Source organism: Silene latifolia, chromosome X (genome assembly GCF_048544455.1).
Source record: "Silene latifolia isolate original U9 population chromosome X, ASM4854445v1, whole genome shotgun sequence".
In the NCBI taxonomy this organism is placed as follows: domain Eukaryota; kingdom Viridiplantae; phylum Streptophyta; class Magnoliopsida; order Caryophyllales; family Caryophyllaceae; genus Silene; species Silene latifolia.
The window spans coordinates 101,683,674-101,704,933 of NC_133537.1; the positions used below are offsets into that span (position 1 = coordinate 101,683,674).

Genomic DNA, 21,260 nt, shown 5'->3' on the forward strand with positions numbered 1-21,260 from the left:
GGAGAGTGAGACTTAAGGGTTTTTCTTGTTTTTTATAGAGTAAATTAATAATTACTCCCTTTTATAAACCATTTTTCTAAAATAACTCCCTTATGAAAACTTTTTAATAATTTACTTCCATAAAATGTTCTCAGGTCAAAAATTGCACCCAAATTGACAATCCGGTGAAAAATCTTTTTTTTGTGACCGTTTTGCCCCTGTGTAAATTCATAACTTCTCATGTGTTCTAGACTTCTGGCATCATTCGTATCTTCTTCCCCATTTGATTAATCGGAATTGTTACTCGTTACTATTGGAATCAAATTAATTTTGCCAGTAAATATGCATTATTGTAAGGCGTGCAAGTGTGCAACTCCTTCGACACCAGATGGACGAATCCAGTTTCAGAGGTTAACCAAATCTATTCCATTCATTCATTAATTTCAACTCTCCTCTCTTCTTATATTTTTCCCCAATTAAGGTAAGATTGTTCATCTTATTTTCAGTAATTAGGGTTTACAACCTAGAAATTAGAGTTTTCTAACCCAGAAATAAAGGTTATAAAGCCAGAAATTAGATTATGAACCAAGAAATTGGGATTTAAAACCCAGAAAATTTATAGGAATAATGTCAGGATTACCATCGCTAAATAAATTCACCTCCACCCAAGCTTCAAATGCAACGCATAACCATCATCACCTCGAATGACTAAGCAAAAGCGCATGTTATTCCCTTGAATATATTGACCAACACTAGAGTCGTTCCAAACAAAACTACCCCAATTCACTTTAAGCTTACCAACTGGATCCCTCAAATGGAGAATCAGACCAAACACATGGTTCCTAATAGCACGATAATTAATGTTTATTTGTGAATCGATGAACATTAACTTAATTGGGGGGAAATATGAGAAGAGGGGAGAGTTTTGAGATTCTAATTAAAGTGGATGAATGAATTGAAGAGAACAAGAGAGAGAGAGAAGAGCTCAAGTATTAAAACATAAAGAAGGGCAATATCGTCATAAATTTAGGCTTTAAAACAAAAAAATTGAATTTTGACAGAATATATCACCGGAATGTGAAAATGGGTGCAACTTTTGAACTGAGAACATTTTATGGGAGTAAATTATTAAAAAGTTTTCATAAGGGAGTTATTTTAGAAAAGTGGTTTATAAAAGGGAGTAATTATTAATTTACTCTTTTTTATATTTTAACTTAATTTTTACCTCTAAAATTTTGCCTGGGAATTTTGGGAGGCAAATTTTTGCACCCTTTTTTTCGCAAGGGCAACAATTTAACTTATTTATCGCCCATAGAGACACTAATTGCGACGAATAAATAAATTCGTTGCCCTATAAAATGTTTGGGCGACATGAATACATGTCGTTGCACACAGTCATATTTTTAAATTCGAAAATAGCTTTGACGCCCGAGTTACTATTGTTGTGAGACTATAAAAAAACTTGTCGCCCTTTCTAACTTATTTCGTCGCCCAAACGTGTTTTTCTTGTAGTGAATGTGTAATATCAAACTGCATAAGTATGACATTAGTTTTTTAATACTTTACGCATTCATATGATGAAGTACATGAGGAAAGGCGGTTCTTACCGTTCAAACAAGCCTTACATTACCTTATGGTTAGCCCGTTTGAACCCTTGTAGCCGTTTTATATTCCATCTAATAGCTATAATCCAAGAATTTGCCTACCTTATCGGGATAGTTGTAGTTGCTTGTCTATCATGTTTAATTTATTACTATGGTTGGGTTGGGACTTATCTTTGTCATGTGGGTGTAGTAGAATATTTATTAGCAATTGTGTTGTATCCCTTATGTTGGAAAAGGAAAAGAAAAATATGAAGCAAAAGAAAAAGAATTGAAAAAAAAAAACAGAATTTGAAAAAAAAGAAAACAAAAAAAAGATGAAAAAAAAGAGATGCTTCATTTGTTTGTATTAAGGGAACAAAAAGATGGTACTAGAGTCTAATGCATTGTTGGAGATTAGTTATTTTGCTTCTCATGTATTGTCAAAGTTGAGATAATTTCTCTAGCTTGGTTAATTTGTGCTTATTATCATAGATTTGGTTTTTGTTTTAGCGATGTGACTACCGTCTTAGCCTCAGATATTCATACGTGCCTTGGCACAAACCACTTCTATACCTTGACCCATTTGCCACCCTTATTGTTCTTGATACATGTACTTTTGTCTATGTTGTGGATGCGTATTAAGTTGGAGAAATTTCTATCACATTAAATTTCATGCATGTTTCATAAGTTGAGTGAGTGTTTTATTTCTTTCTATCTTCACATATAACTCACCCTTACATACTTATGAGTGCATGAGTAAATCCGTGAGAATCATGTTACATCTTGAGACCTGAGCTGCGTTTTCTATTACCCGTGCCTTGAATTTTTTTTATTGGTACACAGTTGGTCATTACTTTGTTATAGATATGGATAGCCTGGGATTTATATGTGCATTAACATTAGCTCTGAGTTATTGATTCACCATTTGTATGATTGCCTTTTGTATTGTGTGATACTTTGCTTAGGGACAAGCAAAGAGATGGTTTGGGGAGTTTGATGAGTCATATTTATATATATTTATATGTCTCCCCTTAGTTACTTTTGAGACGGTTTTGTGCTATAATATGTTATTTATATGTCGTTTACATTATAATGTCGATACTTCCGCCTTTTGGTGTTTTAATGCAGATTGGATGCATTCATGGAGTAAATGATTAATATGGAGCACCGCAGAATCGACAAGACGGAAAGAAGAAGGAAGAATGGCACAAGAATCAAGAAGAATAAAGAAGAGAAGAAGAGAAAGCATGAAGAAGAATAAACTGGAAACTGACGACACTAGATCGAGTGTTTGAACACTGGATCGAGTGTTGATAAACAGTACTCAATCGAGTGTTTCAACACTAGATCGAGTGTCCAGCGGTTTTGTGCAATTTCCGCGAAAATTCCTAAAGTCGGTTTATGCTTAGTATAATAAATAGGAAGTTCGTGTCCTATTATTAGGTTACGCTTTATTTTACATCAAAACACTTAGAAAACTCTTATATTAGTTTAGCTATTGTTATTTTCCGGATATACGCTCTTAAGTTACGGTAACTATTAATCTTTCCTCGTTATTTATTAATTCAAGTTCTAGTTTTACAATTACTTTCTTGTTCATCTTTTGCATGCTTTTAAATATGTTTAAATTCAATCATATTGTTGTCGATCTTATTAGTATTAGTAACAAAATCTTTAATCTAGGGTGAAAGAGGATCTAGGTTGTTAGAAACGGGTTTAATTAATGAATTAATAGTTAAATTACTTTTAGTTGTTGTTCAATTGTGGTCTTAAATCCAATTGATTAATTACTGGCTAGGATTAGTTAATTAGTCTTGCATATTAGGATTATTTCCGACCAGATTAAGACTAATATAGGCTACGACAATTGAATGGACTAGCTTAATTATAGCGATCGCATGTTAAGATTAGATCTAAAGGGTATATAGTACCGACCGGACATATAACCTTAAACAACATAATTGCTCTGTTAATTAGTTAAATATTACCTCCGGATAACCGACCGAGTGAACCCGATCCCTAGACTCTTTTAATATATTTGAATTCGTCTTTATTTATCTTCCAATTAGTTTAGAAATCAACCAAGCTTCAAGACAATTGTTACCTTAAGACGGACTTAAATATTAGCAAACTAAATAATTACCGCCTCCCTCTGGATTCTATACCTTTCTTACCAGTAGTTATTTATTAGTATTGAGTTAGGATTATTTTGATATAGGTGATATGACTTTATCCTTGTCATGTTGTTACAACAAGCAAAGATCGTGAATCAAGGGTACGTGAAGTTTTCCTCATTGACCACAAGTAAATAGCACATACACTACTCACAGGTATGCGCTCTGGAATGACACGCATTACGCCCTTAACGGTTCCACTAATGTTGCAAAATTTTATGTATTTGCGACTATCAATCTTAGTATGGGATGAGCTAGCAGATGATGACTGTACCATGCTGCTCCCAGTGCCTGGTCGGTTCAAAACTGTAGGACTAACAACACTTAGAGTATCAAACCGCAAAGGTTAGACCCAATTACAATACTTACAGTGCAGAGGGTATCTGGTCGTGTTCCCTTGTGAGCTTTAGTTTTCGGTACTTGTCGTTAGGAGCACCTAGACCAAAACACAATTTATAACTCCACAAACAACTCTACAATAAGTAAAGAGGCAAGTAAAGGTCGGATCCCAAGGGACGGAAATTGAGATGAGATTTTCAATTGCAACTAGTGGTGTCTAAGGGTGTCACAATTTGGGGTTTGAAGTAGAAGATCACTAAACTAAATAGCAATAAAAGTAAATAAGCAAGATGATTAAAAAGGGGTGTAAACAATTGATAAAAGGCACTAGGGTGTCATGGGGTCATAGGGGATTCATGGGAATTGATCATACAAACATATTCTCAAATTATAAGCAAGCAATTATTGTTGTGATGGATCGAGTTGGTTTATATCTTACAATCCTAGGAAAGTTTGGGTCCCGGAGCCGAATCGATTAGATTGTACAACACCTACAAGTCGACTTAATCTTCTCTACTCAACTATATGCATGGTCTAATGAGACTCGAGTTGGTTTATGTATTACAAGTCTCATTGAAAAGATAAGTGATGGGTAAAAAATGCAAGGATTCATAGGATCGCATTTCATCAAACATACCATGTGCATAAGTTGAGATCACAACAAGCAAGCAAATAAACTATGAAAACATATTAATTTAAGCCTGAATCATCCCCCATGTTGGTTTCCCCTAATTACCCATTAACCCTAGCTAAGAAAACTACTCACTCATTATCATGTTGAACATGCTAGCAAGGTTGTCAATCATACCAACAAAGTGAAACATAATGAATAAATGAAGATAATTAACAACAATAATTAAAAAGGGATTAAGAGAATTATACCTACTAATGATTCCAATAATAAATCAAAGAATAATAGAAGTAATTGATGATTGATTGGAAGGTTCTCAATCTCCCAATAATAACCCAAATAATCTTCAATTACCCAAAATGAAAGATGAACCAAAGAGAGATTAGGGAAATGAAATTTGTATTAAAACTTGATTAAATGTTGATTATAAGATTAAAGAGAGATTTGATTGATATAAACTACACTAGAGATTGCTAAGAAGAACATGATCTTCTAATTAGCCTAATAGGGTATTTATAGTGGGGATTAGTTACATAAATTAGGGTTTACTAAGGGCTTAAATGACGATTAAGTCCTTGAGGAATCGCCGGTCTCAAGGGAGACTTCGGTCTCCTTTTTGCCGGTCTTAGAAAAATATGCGCATCCTTCTTTGAAACTTGTAGAAGACGAACTGGCTGACAGACAATCCGAGCGTCCAGGGCACGGGACGGGCGGATTGTGGGCTTGTTGGACGAGCGGATTCAAGGGAAGACGGGCGGATTGTGGTGGTTCTGGACGGGCGTCCAGCTGGGGAAGACGCTCGGATTGCACCTCTTGGACGGGCGGATTGTGGACAATCCGCTCGGATTGTCTTACAGCTACTTTCTTTCTTCTTTTCTTCCTTTTTCTTCATAAAATCCTTGGGGATTTCCTCGGGGATGCAAGGATCTTTTCTCATCATTGCCCATCTACTATAGTATGTACAAATGCCTTCTAATCTTGTCTTCTCTTTGATGCTTGGTCATTGAATTCAATCAATTTAGCTCTATTTTGCCATGAAAATGCAAGGTTTGCACTCCTTTCCTACCAAGGAAACAAAACCTCAAAGAATATGCAAAACAAAGAATTAAAGACGATAAATGACCCAAATATGCACTAAAAAGCCTGGGAACAAGGCTAATTCGGGGACTAAATATGCTCTAATTATGGTCACATCAAATATCCCCAAACCGAACCTTTGCTCAACCCGAGTAAAGAGGTGACAAAGACTAGGACCGTTATTTAAACTAACCTAATAGCATAGCCGATATGAGACAATTAGCGGGTCTCACTCCGCCCCTTCAACTCACAACAAGACAACCATGAGGTAGGATGCCTTCTTGCAAGGCAAGGTGGGTCTTGTCAAAATGGCGACACATCCAAACATTAAGCACACAAAATCAAGTAATGGATGCATCTACAATAGAATAGCCACTTTCCTCATCTAAGTGGCGGAAATTATCTACAAGAGAAGCAATTCAAGGGTACACACTCCTTCATAGATGCAATTTCTTCAAACTACTAAGCCTAGAAGGATACCAATAAATCACCTCCAAATTGTGTGAAGCTAGGGTACCTTTGTCCTCAATCGTTAAATGCGTTTATCAAGAGTAGACTCCCTATGGTGTTAGAAACACTGGAGGATCGCGGAATTCCCCCTCTTGCCTAGACAAGAAGAAGGGTCGTCCCCTCTCTACCATGCACAAAAATGGATACGATGGATAAAGGGATCAATAGATATTTGAGTTTCATCTTGGGAGTTTGCTTTTGTTTTTGTTTTTCCCCCCAATTTCTTGTGGCATTTGACATTTGAGAACACTTTCTTTTGCCATTTCTTTTGATTTTTGGCTTTTCAACACTTGACAACTTTTCAAATTTTTGCATTTTCTTTTGAACATTTTCAAAGTCACCCCATATGTAGTGAGGGTGCCTTATATTTGAAGCATACGAGTTTTCATTTTTGTTAATCCTCTTTTCTTTTGATGCAATTTTGCAAACTTTTTATTTTATTTTCTTTTCATTTCTTGAACTCAAATTTTTGAACAATTTCTTTTTGTGCCCATTCCCTTTGATGACAAAATATATGGTAGAACATGGATGAATAATAGTTGCATGGTTTCAAGGGTCACCTTGGAATAAACGGTAGCCAAGGAGTTATCACACCACAAGGTACTCTTGACTAGGCCTTAATACATGGGTCAAAGGATACTAGCATGACACATCCTAGTGTGTTTTACAAGTATTCTGACAAACAAAGTCTTAAGAAGAAAAAGCATCTACTAAGGCCTATATACACTTGTCAAGTTTCCCAAGTAGACGGTTTCGCAAAATTTTCTAACATGCAACTACATGCCATGATGCAACTAACATATAAACATCCTAATGCAAATGATTCTACCAACTAATATGCCATATAATCTAAATGCAAGTCCTAAATTCACATTGTTATACCGTATCAATCAAAATAAAGCCATATAGTCATTAACATAGAGAGAAAAAAGGAGATTGGAAAGATCATACCATGGGTCTTCAATATCCTCATGTCTCGGATGTGGCGTAGTCGATCAATGTGAACAAGGATAAAACAAACACAATATATACAATAATATATACAAGTCTACACTACAAAGGAAATGAACTTGTTTTTGGATTTTCAAATTTTTTAATTTTTTTGATTTTTCGAAACTTTTTGATTTTTTTTGGGTTTTTGAATAAACGTTAAGTTAGAATTTCCCATCCCCACACTAATATGGGCATTTTCCTCAATGGCCAAAATGATAGGAAATTATGCAAGCATGATGCATGAATTCTATACTAAATGCAGGCTATACTAATCTACACTACATGATGCATGGGTTTTTGTTTATGACGGAGAGCGTAATTTAGATTACCTCCTCTTCTTCTTCATCATCTACATCTTCATCAACACCCTCATCATCATCGACATTCCCATCTTCACCCGGTCTTTCACCCCTAGATGTGCTTGGAAAGAAGACTTCCCTATCCGCCCAACTAGGCAAAGGACATGAAGGATCAAGTAGTCCTTGCCTAGCTAAATGAAAGAGGGGTGGATATTGGGCCAAGTATGCATCTACTCGATCATTGTAAGCTTGTTTATGCATCTCTTGCATAAGTAGAGTCATGTAGTCATTGCCCACTTCAACACCTTCGGATTTGAATTCTTGATATTTAAAAGGATAGGGTGGTGTGACAATGGAGGAGGAGGAGGGCTCTTCAATCTCGCCCCTTTGTTGACGGATGATGTACTCGGCGCCTTTTGAGAGTGAAAGTAGGTAGTTTGTTCTATGAGCACTCAAGCAGCATATCTTGGAAGGCAAAGTGAAAGATCTAGCATCATTGATGAGCCACCCATAGTTGGTGTCAAGAGAGTTGTACTTGACCCACTTGTACTTTTTAATCATGGCATCCATGTCAATGAGATGACCCCCTTTGATCGCCACATAGGTGTTATCCTTGTTGAAATTTGGATCAAAGTACTTGGCCAAGAGAGTAACTAGACCTCCATTTACGATAAAAGCGGTGCCTTCCTTACCACAATCAACATTGAGCCATCTTTCCACCAAAAGCCTTAGAGCATTGTAAGGCTTAGTGAATTCCCTTCCAACATTTAAGGCCGATTTAAGTAGAACAAAATCGAGCTTTGTAAAGTGATTAGTGTCTTTTCTTACAATTATAGTATTCCCGATGACCTTGTGCCACACTCTAATGCCCGGATGGTGGACTAATAGAGCGCGACAAGCATGAAAGCTCACAAATTTCTTCCCGAAAATCGCCCCCCAAAGAGGAGCGGAGTCATATTTTTCGGACATCTTATGATAGTATGGTGTATCACTAAGACCTAATGCTTTATTCAAAACATCAATGGTGATGCGCCTATTCACACTGGCAAGGCGAAACTCGATGTATGTTCTAGTCTCTACCTTAGTCACTTTCAATGAACTCAAGAATTCCAAGGTAAGGGAGAGGTATGTCAATTCTCTTGAAGTAAACAATTTTCCCAACCCCATGGCTTCAAAGAAGGCTTTTGTTTGTTCAAGGACACCCAATTTGTTCAAGGCATCTTCACATATGAATTTGGTGGGTAGAATGGCCTTCTTAGCATACTTGGCAAATGTATCCTTATGGGAGTTAGAAATGAAAATTACCTCCGGATAGTTTGATAATTTAGCAATTTCCGGAGTTGTTGTTGTTGTTGCTTCCACGGGAGGATCTTGTTGTTGTTGAACTTCCAAGTTTAAATTAGCAACCACCATAGCCATTGAAGCTTTCTTTGCTTGAAGGCATTGTTGCCTTTTTTAGAGTGCATTTGCCTTGAGTGCCTTTGTTGACCCTTTTGTTCTTGCCATTGATGATTATACCAAGAAAAGATTGAAGATCTTCAATTTCCAATTATACCCAAATCGATTTTAAGATGAAAGGATTTGCCTTTGTATTTCAAAAATCGACTCAAAGGTTGAAGATTTTGGTGCTTGGATTGATTATTGTTGGAAAAGGAGTGATTAATTGTTGTTGTAAGGAAGTTTGGATTTGATTTTGTTGAATTTGGTTGAGGAAATCTTGTTTTTGGTGATGGAGAGGATAAGGGTTTTGGGGTTTATGGGTAGTGTTTTGAATGTATGAATGAATGAATGATTGTGGGAAGGGGTATTTAAAAACACCCGAAATCTTCAAACTGTAGGGGGAAGACGAGCGGATTCCCTTCGGGATGCTCGAATTCTGCTCAATCTGGGCTCAGGAAATCTCGCCTAAAGACGAGCGTCTTTCAGTGAAGACGGGCGGATTTCTGCAATTCAGGACGAGCGGATTCCCTTAAACACGAGCGGATCCTGTTACAGGAACTTTTCTTATTCTGCACTGGCAAAAAGACGGGCGTCTTTTTGCAAAGACGAGCGGATTCTTTCAGACGAGCGTCTTCTCAGCTGGGACGCTCGGATTCTCTAACAGACCAAAATTTTCAATTTTGTAGCTCATTTGGACGGATGGATTATCCCATAGACGCTCGGATTCCCATAAGACGAGCGGATTCCCCTTAAGGACGCTCGGATTCCTCATAGTCTACCCGGATTTAGTTCCATCCGTGCACTTGCATATCCCGTGTCATTTTCATTCTTTAAATCCCGTGTTCTTCATTGTAGGAGCACTACTAAGGCATGAATAGCCTAGGCAATTGCTATCCCCACACTAAGCTAAAGCACTACACATGAATAAAATCATAAGTCCCTCCCTCACTTCTCTCAAAACTGATAAATATCTTGATCAAGGCATAAAAATCCAAAAATGACAAAAATGCAATGTAAGAATTAAAATGCAAGTTAGGGAGTTAGAAATATTTACAAATGGTGGTTTGGAGAGGACTCCACCAAACTCTCATCCTTAGTGAGATGTCATGGGGGCATGTCCAAGGTGTTGTTGATGTTACTCAACACCTTGAAGAATTAGTCAAAAGCTTGTTCATTATCATGATAAAGATCTTCAATAGATCTTTGCTCTTGTTGTCCTTCATGTTAGTCTTTATCGATAGCATTACCAATGTAGGGATTGAAAATCCCTTCAAACTCATCGTCCCAAAGACCACAAACTTCATCTACTTGGTCACTAAATATCTCTTGAGTTGATAGAGACAACTCTCCCACTTTCTTGTCTTGGCCAATGAGGCCATCTTCTTCATTGCTTGACTTTGGTGAGCTTTTCAAGCTCTCTTTGTTACAATTTCCTTGCTCTTTGAATGGAGCATCATCGACTTTATTTTTTCATTGGAATTCCGACTTCTTCCTATCATTCTTCCGGCTACAATGATCAACCATAAAACATGGTTCATGCAAACGGGGAGCTCTCATGGTCTTGTCAAGATTGAAAGTTATGCTTTCATCTCCCACTTCTAGAGTGAGTTCTCCATGTTTTACATCTATCACCGCAACCGCGATGTGTAAGAAAGGTCTACCTAGAATGATTGGAATGTTGGAGTCTTCTTCCATGTCAACAATGACAAAGTCCACCGGGATGAAAAATTTTCCAACTCTTACGGGAACATCTTCCCATATCCCCAATGGTGTCTTCGTTGATCTATCGGCCATTTGGAGTGTGATATTGGTGCATTTAAGCTCTCCCATCCCTAACCTTTTACTCACCGAGTACGGCATAACACTCACACTAGCCCCTAGATCACATAAGGCTTTGTTGATCGTGGTGTCACCAATGGTACACGGTATTGAGAAGCTTCCCGGATCTTTATGTTTTGGAGGTGAACTCCCTTGAAGTATTGCACTACTCACCTTAGTGAAGGCGATAGTCTCAAGCTTCCGGATCGACTTCTTCTTCGTAAGGATGTCTTTCATGTACTTTGCATAGGCCGGCACGTGATTAATTAATTCCGTAAAAGGAATCGAGACTTCCAAATTCTTCACAATCTCCATAAATTTTCCAAGTTGGTCATCAAATTTGAGCTTGGCTTGACGACTCAAAAAAGGAAGTCTAATCACAATGGGCTCCTTCTCCTTGGCCTTGTCTTCATTTTTCTTTGAAATTTCTTCTTTTGATGGTTCTCCATCCTTGGAGTTTTGCACAACTTCTTCTTTGTCACTAGCTTCCACAACTTTATCCTCAACTTGCTTCTCCGGTGCTTCATACCTCGTACCACTTCTCAAGTGAATGGCACTAACCGTTTCATGTCTCGGGGGATTACTTTGAGGTGGTAATTGCCCCTTTTGTCTTTGTGAGTTTGAAGATGCTAGTTGAGTTAATTGGGTTTCCAACATTTTGGTGTGGGCTAGGATGTTGTTGATGGTGATTTCCTTTGCTTGACTATCCTTTTGCATTTGAGTGAAAAACTCTTGTTGATTCTTTTGCATTTGGAGGACCGCTTTTTGAATATCAAAACCTTGGTCATTTTGTTGATTGTATGGAGTTTGATTTTGGTAACCTTGGTTTTGGTTGTAAAAGGGTCTTTGATTTTGGTTTCTCATGGGAGGTGGGGTGTATGTTGGTTGAGGGTTTTGAACATTTTGGCTTTTGTATGAGAGATTTGGGTGGAATTTGGTGTTTTCATTGTAATAGTTTGAATAAGGGGTACCACTCTTGTATGCTTGAAAAGCATTCACTTGTTCATTTGTTCCCCTACATTCACTTTGGTCATGTCCCAAAGTTCCACAATTCTCACATATCCCACTTGGGATTGATGAAGATGCCATCATGGCATTAACATGTTGCTTTGGTGATTTTGAGGCTTCTTCAAGTCTAGCCATAACTTTTTCGAACTTCAAATTGATGGTATCAATGTGAGCACTAAGTTGAGCACCCAATTGAGTAATAGAGTCCACTTCATGCTTTTCTCCTCTAGTAGCCTTGCGAGGTCTACTATATTGTGAATTATGGACCGTCATTTCCTCAATCTTGTTCCAAGTTTGATTGTCATCAACTTCGGTGAACATTCCATTTGATCCCATGTTGAGAATGTTTCTTGAGTCTACATAAAGACCGTTCCAAAATTGTTGTACCAAGAACCACTCGCTAAGTCCATGATGAGGACATGAGCGACAAATTCCCTTGAATCGCTCCCAAGCTTCATACAAATATTCTTCATCTCTTTGCTTAAAGCTCGTAATTTGAGCTCTTAGCATGTTAGTCTTTTCCGGTGGATAGAACTTTTTGTAGAAAGCTAGAGCTAATTTCTTCCAAGAATCAATTCCGAGAGTAGCCTTATCAAGGCCTTTCAACCATTGTTTTGCGGTGCCAATTAGAGAAAAAGGAAATAAGACCCATAGAATTTGGTTTTGAGTTACACCGGTTTGAGAAATCGCATCACAATAGTCGCAAAAAGTCTCCATGTGAGAGTGAGGATCTTCACTAGGCATCCCCCCAAATTGGCTTCTTTCGACTAATTGGATAAAAGCGGATTTGGCAATGAAATTTCCGGTTAAATGTTGTGGTGTGGGAGTACCATTGGGTAGGTTCTCCTCGGTTGGTACGAAATGTGATGAAAATTTAGGCATTGTGGGTTGATTTTGTGTTGGATTTTGTGTTGGGTTCTCCTCACCTTCTCTTGCAAAAGGGTTGATGAACTCAATAGTGTTTGGTTGAATATCTACAACCTCACCAATACCTCTCAAAGTTCTCCTAGCAAGTCTTCTATTGTTTGTCAAAGTCCTTTCAATTTCGTGATCAAAGGGTAACAAGTTACCTTGTGATCTTCTAGACATGCAAAATATCAAACAACTTGAAAATAATTAGAACAAGCCTTGAGGAGTTTTACTTCCCCAAGGCAAAGAAAGACACAACTAATAACAATATAAGAAAATCTAAATCAAGTTAACACCGTCCCCGGCAACGGCGCCATTTTTGGTCGTGTTCCCTTGTGAGGTTTAGTTTTCGGTACTTGTCGTTAGGAGCACCTAGACCAAAACACAATTTATAACTTCACAAACAACTCTACAATAAGTAAAGAGGCAAGTAAAGGTCGGATCCCAAGGGACGGGAATTGAGATGAGATTTTCAATTGCAACTAGTGGTGTCTAAGGGTGTCACAATTTGGGGTTTGAAGTAGAAGATCACTAAACTAAATAGCAATAAAAGTAAATAAGCAAGATGATTAAAAAGGGGTGTAAACAATTGATAAAAGGTACTAGGGTGTCATGGGGTCATAGGGGATTCATGGGAATTGATCATACAAACATATTCTCAAATTGTAAGCAAGCAATTATTGTTGTGATGGATCGAAAAGGTTTATATCTTACAATCCTAGGAAAGTTTGGGTCCCGGAGCCGAATCGATTAGATTGTACAACACCTACAAGTCAACTTAATCTTCCCTACTCAACTATATGCATGGTCTAATGAGACTCGAGTTGGTTTATGTCTTACAAGTCTCATTGAAAAGATAGGTGATGGATAAAAAATGCAAGGATTCATAGGCTCGCATTTCATCAAACATAACATGTGCATAAGTTGAGATCACAACAAGCAAGCAAATAAACTATGAAAACATATTAATTTAAGCCTGAATCATCCCCCATGTTGGTTTCCCCTAATTACCCATTAACCCTAGCTAAGAAAACTACTCACTCATTATCATGTTGAACATGCTAGCAAGGTTGTCAATCATACCAACAAAGTGAAACATGATGAATAAATGAAGATAATTAACAACAATAATTAAAAAGGGATTAAGAGAATTATACCTACTAATGATTCCAATAATAAAGCAAAGAATAATAGAAGTACTTGATAATTGATTGGAAGGTTGTCAATCTCCCAATAATAACCCAAATAATCTTCAATTACCCAAAATGAAAGATGAACCAAAGAGAGATTATGGAAATGAAATTTGTATTAAAACTTGATTAAATGTTGATTACAAGATTAAAGAGAGATTTGATTGATATAAACTATACTAGAGATTGCTAAGAAGAACATGATCTTCTAATTAGCTTAATGGGGTATTTATAGTGGTGATTAGTTACATAAATTAGGGTTTACTAAGGGCTTAAATGACGATTAAGTCCTTGAGGAATCGCCGGTCGCAAGGGAGACTCCGGTCTCCTTTTTGCCGGTTTTAGAAAAATATGCGCATCCTTCCTTGAAACTTGTAGAAGACGAAATGGCTGACACACAATCCGAGCGTCCAGGGCACGGGACGGGCGGATTGTGGGCTTGTTGGACGAGCGGATTCAAGGGAAGACGGGCAGATTGTGGTGGTTCTGGACGGGCGTCCAGCTGGGGAAGACGCTCGAATTGCACCTCTTGGACGGGCGGATTGTGGACAATCCGCTCGGATTGTGGACAATCCGCTCGGATTGTCTTACAGCTACTTTCTTTCTTCTTTTCTTCCTTTTTCTTCATAAAATCCTTGAGGATTTTCTCGGGGATGCAAGGATCTTTTCTCATCATTGCCCATCTACTATAGTATGTACAAAAGCCTTCTAATCTTGTCTTCTCTTTGATGCTTGGTCATTGAATTCAATCAATTTAGCTCTATTTTGCCATGAAAATGCAAGGTTTCCACTCCTTTCCTACCAAGGAAACAAAACCTCAAAGAATATGCAAAACAAAGAATTAAAGATAATAAATGACCCAAATATGCACTAAAAATCATGGGAACAAGGCTAATTCGGGGACTAAATATGCTCTAATTATGGTCACATCAGTATCCACTGATACTGATTCCTAACAATTCATTCTTATACGACACCCAATGCAGGCTTTTCAATGACAACATCTCAGTCAACTGTCATCATCCACTCGCCTGTTGGAGACAAGGCTGTAGCACTAGCAACCTGGTACTATTCGAATTAGGCTATTTGGATTATCAATTAAGTTTGCTTCTCTAACTGGTTCTGTGAGTGTTTGATGTTTCCGATTTACTAATTGTTTCATCTTGAAGTAACGTTTCATCGTGCCAGCCATTTTCTAATTACTTACCTTCTTTTGTTATTGTTTGATAGCTTAAATTGTATATATTACAGGGAATAATTTAAGTAGTCAGCTTCATCTGACTGGTACTTAGATTTCAAGTCTGTCTTTTTTTGTTAATTAACATTATTAGATGCTTGTATGCCAACCAAAACTTTGAAGGGTCAGTGATTGTAAATTTATAACACTATCAGCATTACAACTGTTTACTTGTGTAGGATGGCTAGCCATCAAATGGCTCTTACAAAACTGCAAAACATGGTCTTTTGTGTCAAGATGCCTCTGCCAGGCCAGAAAGCGGTCAACATTTCCTCACTCCGATCTAAGAAGGTGTGCAACATTTACATTAATTCCTCGGTAAATTAACCAGTACTCACGCACAAGAAACTAATACACCCTAATCAAACATGTTCTTAACCCTACTCTTCATGCAGGCAAAAACGACCTTACAAGAAGAAAAGCACTGGTTAGACGTAACCATTCCAAACGTTGAACTCTATAAAGTCAATGCATACATGGGTTGTTCACATTGTGGAAAGCGTTCCAAAATTCCACCAGAGCAAACATACACATGCACCTCAAGCTCTCAAGCCAACTATACCTCTGCACCAAAGTAAGACAGTCAACTTATATTACTCAGTTGCTCAAGTCAAAATCTTGTATGCAAGCACCATGTGACACATAAACACAACCTCTTACAGGATCACATTCAACTGCGACATATCAGACGGGACTGAAACATTACCAATGACTGCATTACATCCCACTGAGAAGTTATTCAAGATGTCAGCAGCCGATGTATTCCACATGAAGCACTCCGTAAGTTTATCTCAACATCAAACATTAAACTTAAACCCATTAATTTCCAGTTTAACATGTGTAGTATTAATTTGCAGGGGGATGATCAAGCTTTTTTAGCTGTGAAAGTGATGCTCTTTCTTACGCCTTTCAAAGTTCAGGTTTCCCTTGCAACGTCACTCTCAGCAAGCAACATTCTCCAGTGGGCAGTGAAACAAGTGATTATGGATGATACAAGTGACAATGCTTCAGGTAGTGTATCAGCTACACAAGAAAATACTCCAGGGTCACATATTGAAGGTAGCTCCCTAGGAAGCCACGTGCAGTCAAACAAGTCATGTGCACCCTCTCCAAACATCATAAACACTACTCCTATGAACAGTGTATCAGCAGCCACATCCAAGGCTCAAACTGATGCAACAAACAGTGTATCAGAATCAGCTCCTTATGCTCAACCAGAAGCAGCAAAATCTGCAGTGAATAATCCACTAGAGACCACTAATGCGATCTTAATGCAGCAGCAGCCTCTCAAAAAGGACCTTAGGGGAAAAAAGGTGTTTGCAGCATCTGCAGCTCTTCCATCAAAGTAGGAAAAAACAAGGTCAAAACAAGGACATGCATACGAAACGTGACTAATAGTAGTGGCATGTACGCTTAATATTTTGTCGTACTAAGACTAGACCTGAAGTTATTTTGGCTATTATTACCTTCTGAACTACTTAGCTATGTAAGTACTATAACTCTTGGTTTACCAGTTGATCCGCATGTTATCATTTAGACTGGTTATATTGCTACGAATTGTGTATCCCATTGAAGCAGTTCCTACGTGGTGCATATAGAGTTCGGAGCATCCATAAAAATAACAAATGTACAAAAAACAATTACTCGTGCTCAAATATTGTATGCAATTAATGGCGCGCAGAATAGTTTTACGAGAATTTAAATTTCAGCATTAAATCTCCGCGCTCAACGCGCGTGCGGAGGGGCATCTAGTGAAAGCAAAAGATACGAAATAGTCCGTAGTATACAATGAAATCAAATCAATTTTTTTTTTTTTTGATCATAAGTATCCCTTAACGACAGTTGGGACAATCTCATTAGGGATACTAAGGCAATTTAATGGGTAAATTTTGAACCGATCGGACCCAGAGTAAATCTGAACCATTGAAAAGTAATGGACCTCCATTTCTCAAAGAAATGGAGAGGATACTTACTCCTTTTAAAAGAAAAGGATCATCTCCAAAACTTTTTAGTCCATTTTCCCTCACAAGAATTATTTTATTATATATTCCACTCTCACTCATTTACCTTTTCCTTCTCAACTGAATTTACAACCATCCGATCGAGTCTAGTGTAAATCCAAACCATTGAGAAATAATGGTCCTCCATTTCTTTTTGAGAAATGAAGAGAATCCTTACTCATTTTAAAAGTGAAGGTAATAACTTTTTTATTTTCTCTTAGACATGATATCATTTAAATGACAAATGTTGAACGATATGATTAGGCAACTTATACAAATTTTATTGATAAATAAATAATTGGAATCAGATTTAGAATCTGAGTTAAAGTTGTTGTATTAAGATCCATAGTTATCCACAAAGCCTTAGACAATAGTGTTGTATCACGTAGTATAATATAACACAATTATTATCTCATCTGGATCGTGTGTAATCACGTTGAAAATGAAACCAACATATACAACGCGATTCCTTTTTCATACACGAACTACTCAAAAGTTATCATATCCACGCGGATTATGTTTCACACTCACATACACTTATCATCATCATTTATATTGCTGTCAAAAAAAAAATCATTTATATTACACCGGCTAATTTATATTTCACTTGATGTCCCTCAAACGACCACATCAGCCATAAGTATAAAAAGAGTTAAATATTACTCTATCTAAATTAGATGGGATAAACTCACAAAAGTTTGTCACTCGTTACACATTCTGATTTTTACCTCATCCTATATAACTCGCTTCTTGATTAAAATTGATGAGTCCATCTTAAACAAGAATTTGTGTTATATTTATGTTCCAACTTCTTACTTTGGTCGAAGCAGATAGGTGCCTCAAATGTCTGATTTGTATTTTACTTTCAAGTCTTTATTAAGCCAAATAACACAATCATGCACAACCAAAATCTCTCTAAAATATCTGTTCATTTTTTTTGGTGCATTCTAAATTATATGTTTATCAGGTGTAACCCTGAAGCATTGATGCATGTGATAGACCGTGATGTACCGATGTTATGTCGAACCAAGAGGGACTAGATTGTACTGGTTGCTCCATGTCCAGCAGAAAACTAGATATATTGTTAAAGATCAGTCCATTTCTTCTATCGCAAATTTCTCCTTATGAGTGTGTTTGGATAGTAAAAGTGGAGAGAAAGGGAGGGGAGGGGGAAGGAGGGATGAGAAAGGGAGGGAAGGGGAGGGGAGGGGAAATGGGGTGTGGGTGTTTGGATACAATTTCCCTCCAAATCTTGCCTAGTGTGGAGAGATTTTGATTTGCCTTGAAGGAGAGAAAATGGATCCCTCCAAATCCCTCCCCCTCCATTTCTCTCAACCCTTATTTGCTATCCAAACAAGGAATTTTAAATCCCATACTTTCCTTCCCTTTCCTTTCTATCCAAATCTCTCAATCCAAACACATCTTATGAGTTAGACTGAGTCCAATTAAAATATAAGAATCGATACATATACAACAAGAGGGCATGACGGAATAAAAAAACCGACACTTAAACTGAACCACAAAAAGAAGAATGTTATATCGAACCAAGAACCGATATATATACATCATAGACTCTGTTGGAACATATTTGTTGATGATGACATGCCTATTTTAATTGTATTTCAATGTGTTCCATTTCAGGATTAAGTCCACTTCCCCAATTAAGAATTAATCAATGTTCAAGGTCAAGAAGTGTTGATGAAGCTACCCAACAATTGTGTTGTAATAGAGTCACTTTTATAAGGGTAAGAGAGTATGGTAGTGAGACAACAGTAAACAAGACTGTTGTTCAACAACGGTCTGCTTATTGAGGCAACAGTAAGAAAGACTGTTGTTCAACGACGGTCTGCTTATTGAGGCAATAGTAAGCAAGACTGTTGCTTTAGCTCGTGTCACTTAAAGAAAGTCTTTGGTTTCAAAAATAGTCAAACCTTCAATTACAAACTTCTATTTTTGAAATGTTCATTTCTGATAAATGAATTTTATGAAAGGTTTTTTTATTAAAAAAAGAATATTCCAATGGTATCTTTCAAAAGGTTTTTTCTCAATTTAGTAATTCTTTTTATCATAGCTTTTGGAAAGAAGAATTTGTTTCTTTCCAAAATTGTTCTTCTAAAAATGTCTTCACTTGGTTGTCATCCTTGCTTTGACTGATTTACAAAAACCTTTTAAGATAATAACAAAGCTTCTTTTATTCTTTTACCTTTGGAAGAATGCTCCCTTGTATGCAAACTTGGAAACGTCAAAAATATTTGTTTTCTATCAAATGTCTTGACCTCAAAACCCTAGTTTGTTTCTCTATAAAAGGAGCACTCCTCTCCTACATTTCTCAAGACTTTTTCTGAGAATTTCAAAGTATTTTGCAAAATTGTTTTTTTAAAGAACTCAAGGCATTTCTTTCATTTGCAAAATCTTTCTAAGTCTTCAAGTGACAACAGCCTTCACTACCGTTGCCTTAAGTATCATATTCTCTTACCTAGAATCGTTTGATCAATAAGTTATTCTTATCAATTCTTCATGAATTAGTTTGAGAAAACTTGATCGTGTAAACATTCTAAGGTAGAGTGTCGAGTTGTTAGACGGAGTAGTCGTTGAACTCTTGTCGCAACCGGAGTAGGTTGTTGGTCCTTTTTATTGTAAGAGTTTTAAGTAGTCGGAGTAGATCACTTAACTAATCAATAAAAGGAAGATTGGACGTAGGTCCTTAGAGCGTTGGCCGAACCAATTCAAAAACAGTGTGTTGATCTCTCGTTACTTTTAATTCCGCTGCATTTATTTCACTCGTATTTCATTTGCGTTTTCCTTTAACAACGGTCCTGAATAATGTTGCTTTTGGTCTGTAGCCTTAACCTCTTTTGCTAAGACAAACAAGCAACAGTCAGAACAACTGTTGCCTTACATTTCAGCAATCTTCTTCAACAACGCGATTGATAACAGGGTTTGTCGCACTCCCCCAATCAAACAATTAACTCAACTAATGTAGTAGGGTAGTCGAGGTGTCAAACCACAAGGAGCATGGGTGAGTACTAATTGTTTTTATTCTTATGTTTAGCTAAGTCAAGCAATAAGTGAGTTTGAGATTTTAGACTAAACAACTAAACTAATTAAAGTAAAATGTAAATAAACTAAAAAAATGCAAATAGAACAAGTGAAAATAAGAAGTTATAATTCAAGATAAGAAAAGTCTGGGACCCGATTCTCCCACCAACAATTCGGGTTTACTATCATGATTCCATTTGAGTAGCCATTGGGGTGATACAAAGGGGGAGATGCCTCTAATTCGCCTTGTAATACCCCTCATATTTTATGGTTATATGACCCTTTGTGTGTGTCTAAAGTATAAGGTAGACTATGAAAGGTTAATAGGAAGCTTGCACAAATGTGCCAATTACAGAAATATGATCACTTGTTTTAGAGGTAATTTGAAACGGGAATATCTATAGTTTTACAGCTTCTATGAGGGTGATTCAAATTTTAGGTGAAAGCTTATTGTCTTAGCTTTCTAACGCATGGTCACAAGCTTGATTCCGATGAGTAACGAAAAAATGACAGCTGTTTGAAAATCAGTGCGCAAAGCTGAACTCGCTGAGTGATGTTACGCGCTAATTAGTTTCATAATTTCGCACCTTATTATAATATTCCTAATAATATAATATTATATCCCATTATTATTATGATTATGATTATGATTATTATTTTATTTATTTATTAATTTTACCTGCCATAAATATTTTATTATAATATTATTATATCTTACAACTTATAACTTTCCTAAAACGATACTACCTTATTACTATATATACAATAGCAAACCACAAATTTTATTCACTTTCACAAAACACAAAATATATATATAGAGAGAAGGAGACTAGAGAGATAAGGAGCTTGTTCATCTTTTCTTCATCTTAAGATTAAGTAGTTTGAATGCCCGTGCGTTGCAACGGGGTAATTAACTTATTTATAATGCCAAAAAAAACGTTATAATGGTTTTTTGTTTACATTCTATGTCTAATGATTTGTTTACATATTATTAAAATAACTCTTTAAAAAAAAATAAAAGATTTCATATAATC

The 21,260-nt window shown here is 36.8% G+C and overlaps 1 protein-coding gene and 1 non-coding gene across 2 annotated transcripts; both read left to right on the forward strand.

The window, feature by feature from the left end:
- The first annotated feature begins 12,254 nt into the window (after nt 1-12,254).
- Nucleotides 12,255-12,361, forward strand: LOC141625841 (small nucleolar RNA R71). Its single transcript, XR_012535591.1, has one exon. It is a non-coding gene; the product is annotated as a small nucleolar RNA R71 (small nucleolar RNA).
- A 2,407-nt stretch (nt 12,362-14,768) lies between these two features.
- LOC141621520 (uncharacterized) lies at nt 14,769-16,740 on the forward strand. Its single transcript, XM_074437970.1, has 5 exons — nt 14,769-15,015; nt 15,367-15,478; nt 15,583-15,761; nt 15,850-15,967; nt 16,045-16,740. The coding sequence occupies exons 1-5, from the start codon at nt 14,945-14,947 to the stop codon at nt 16,534-16,536; spliced, it is 972 nt and encodes a 323-aa protein (XP_074294071.1). The 5' UTR covers nt 14,769-14,944; the 3' UTR covers nt 16,537-16,740.
- The last annotated feature ends 4,520 nt before the right edge of the window (nt 16,741-21,260 follow it).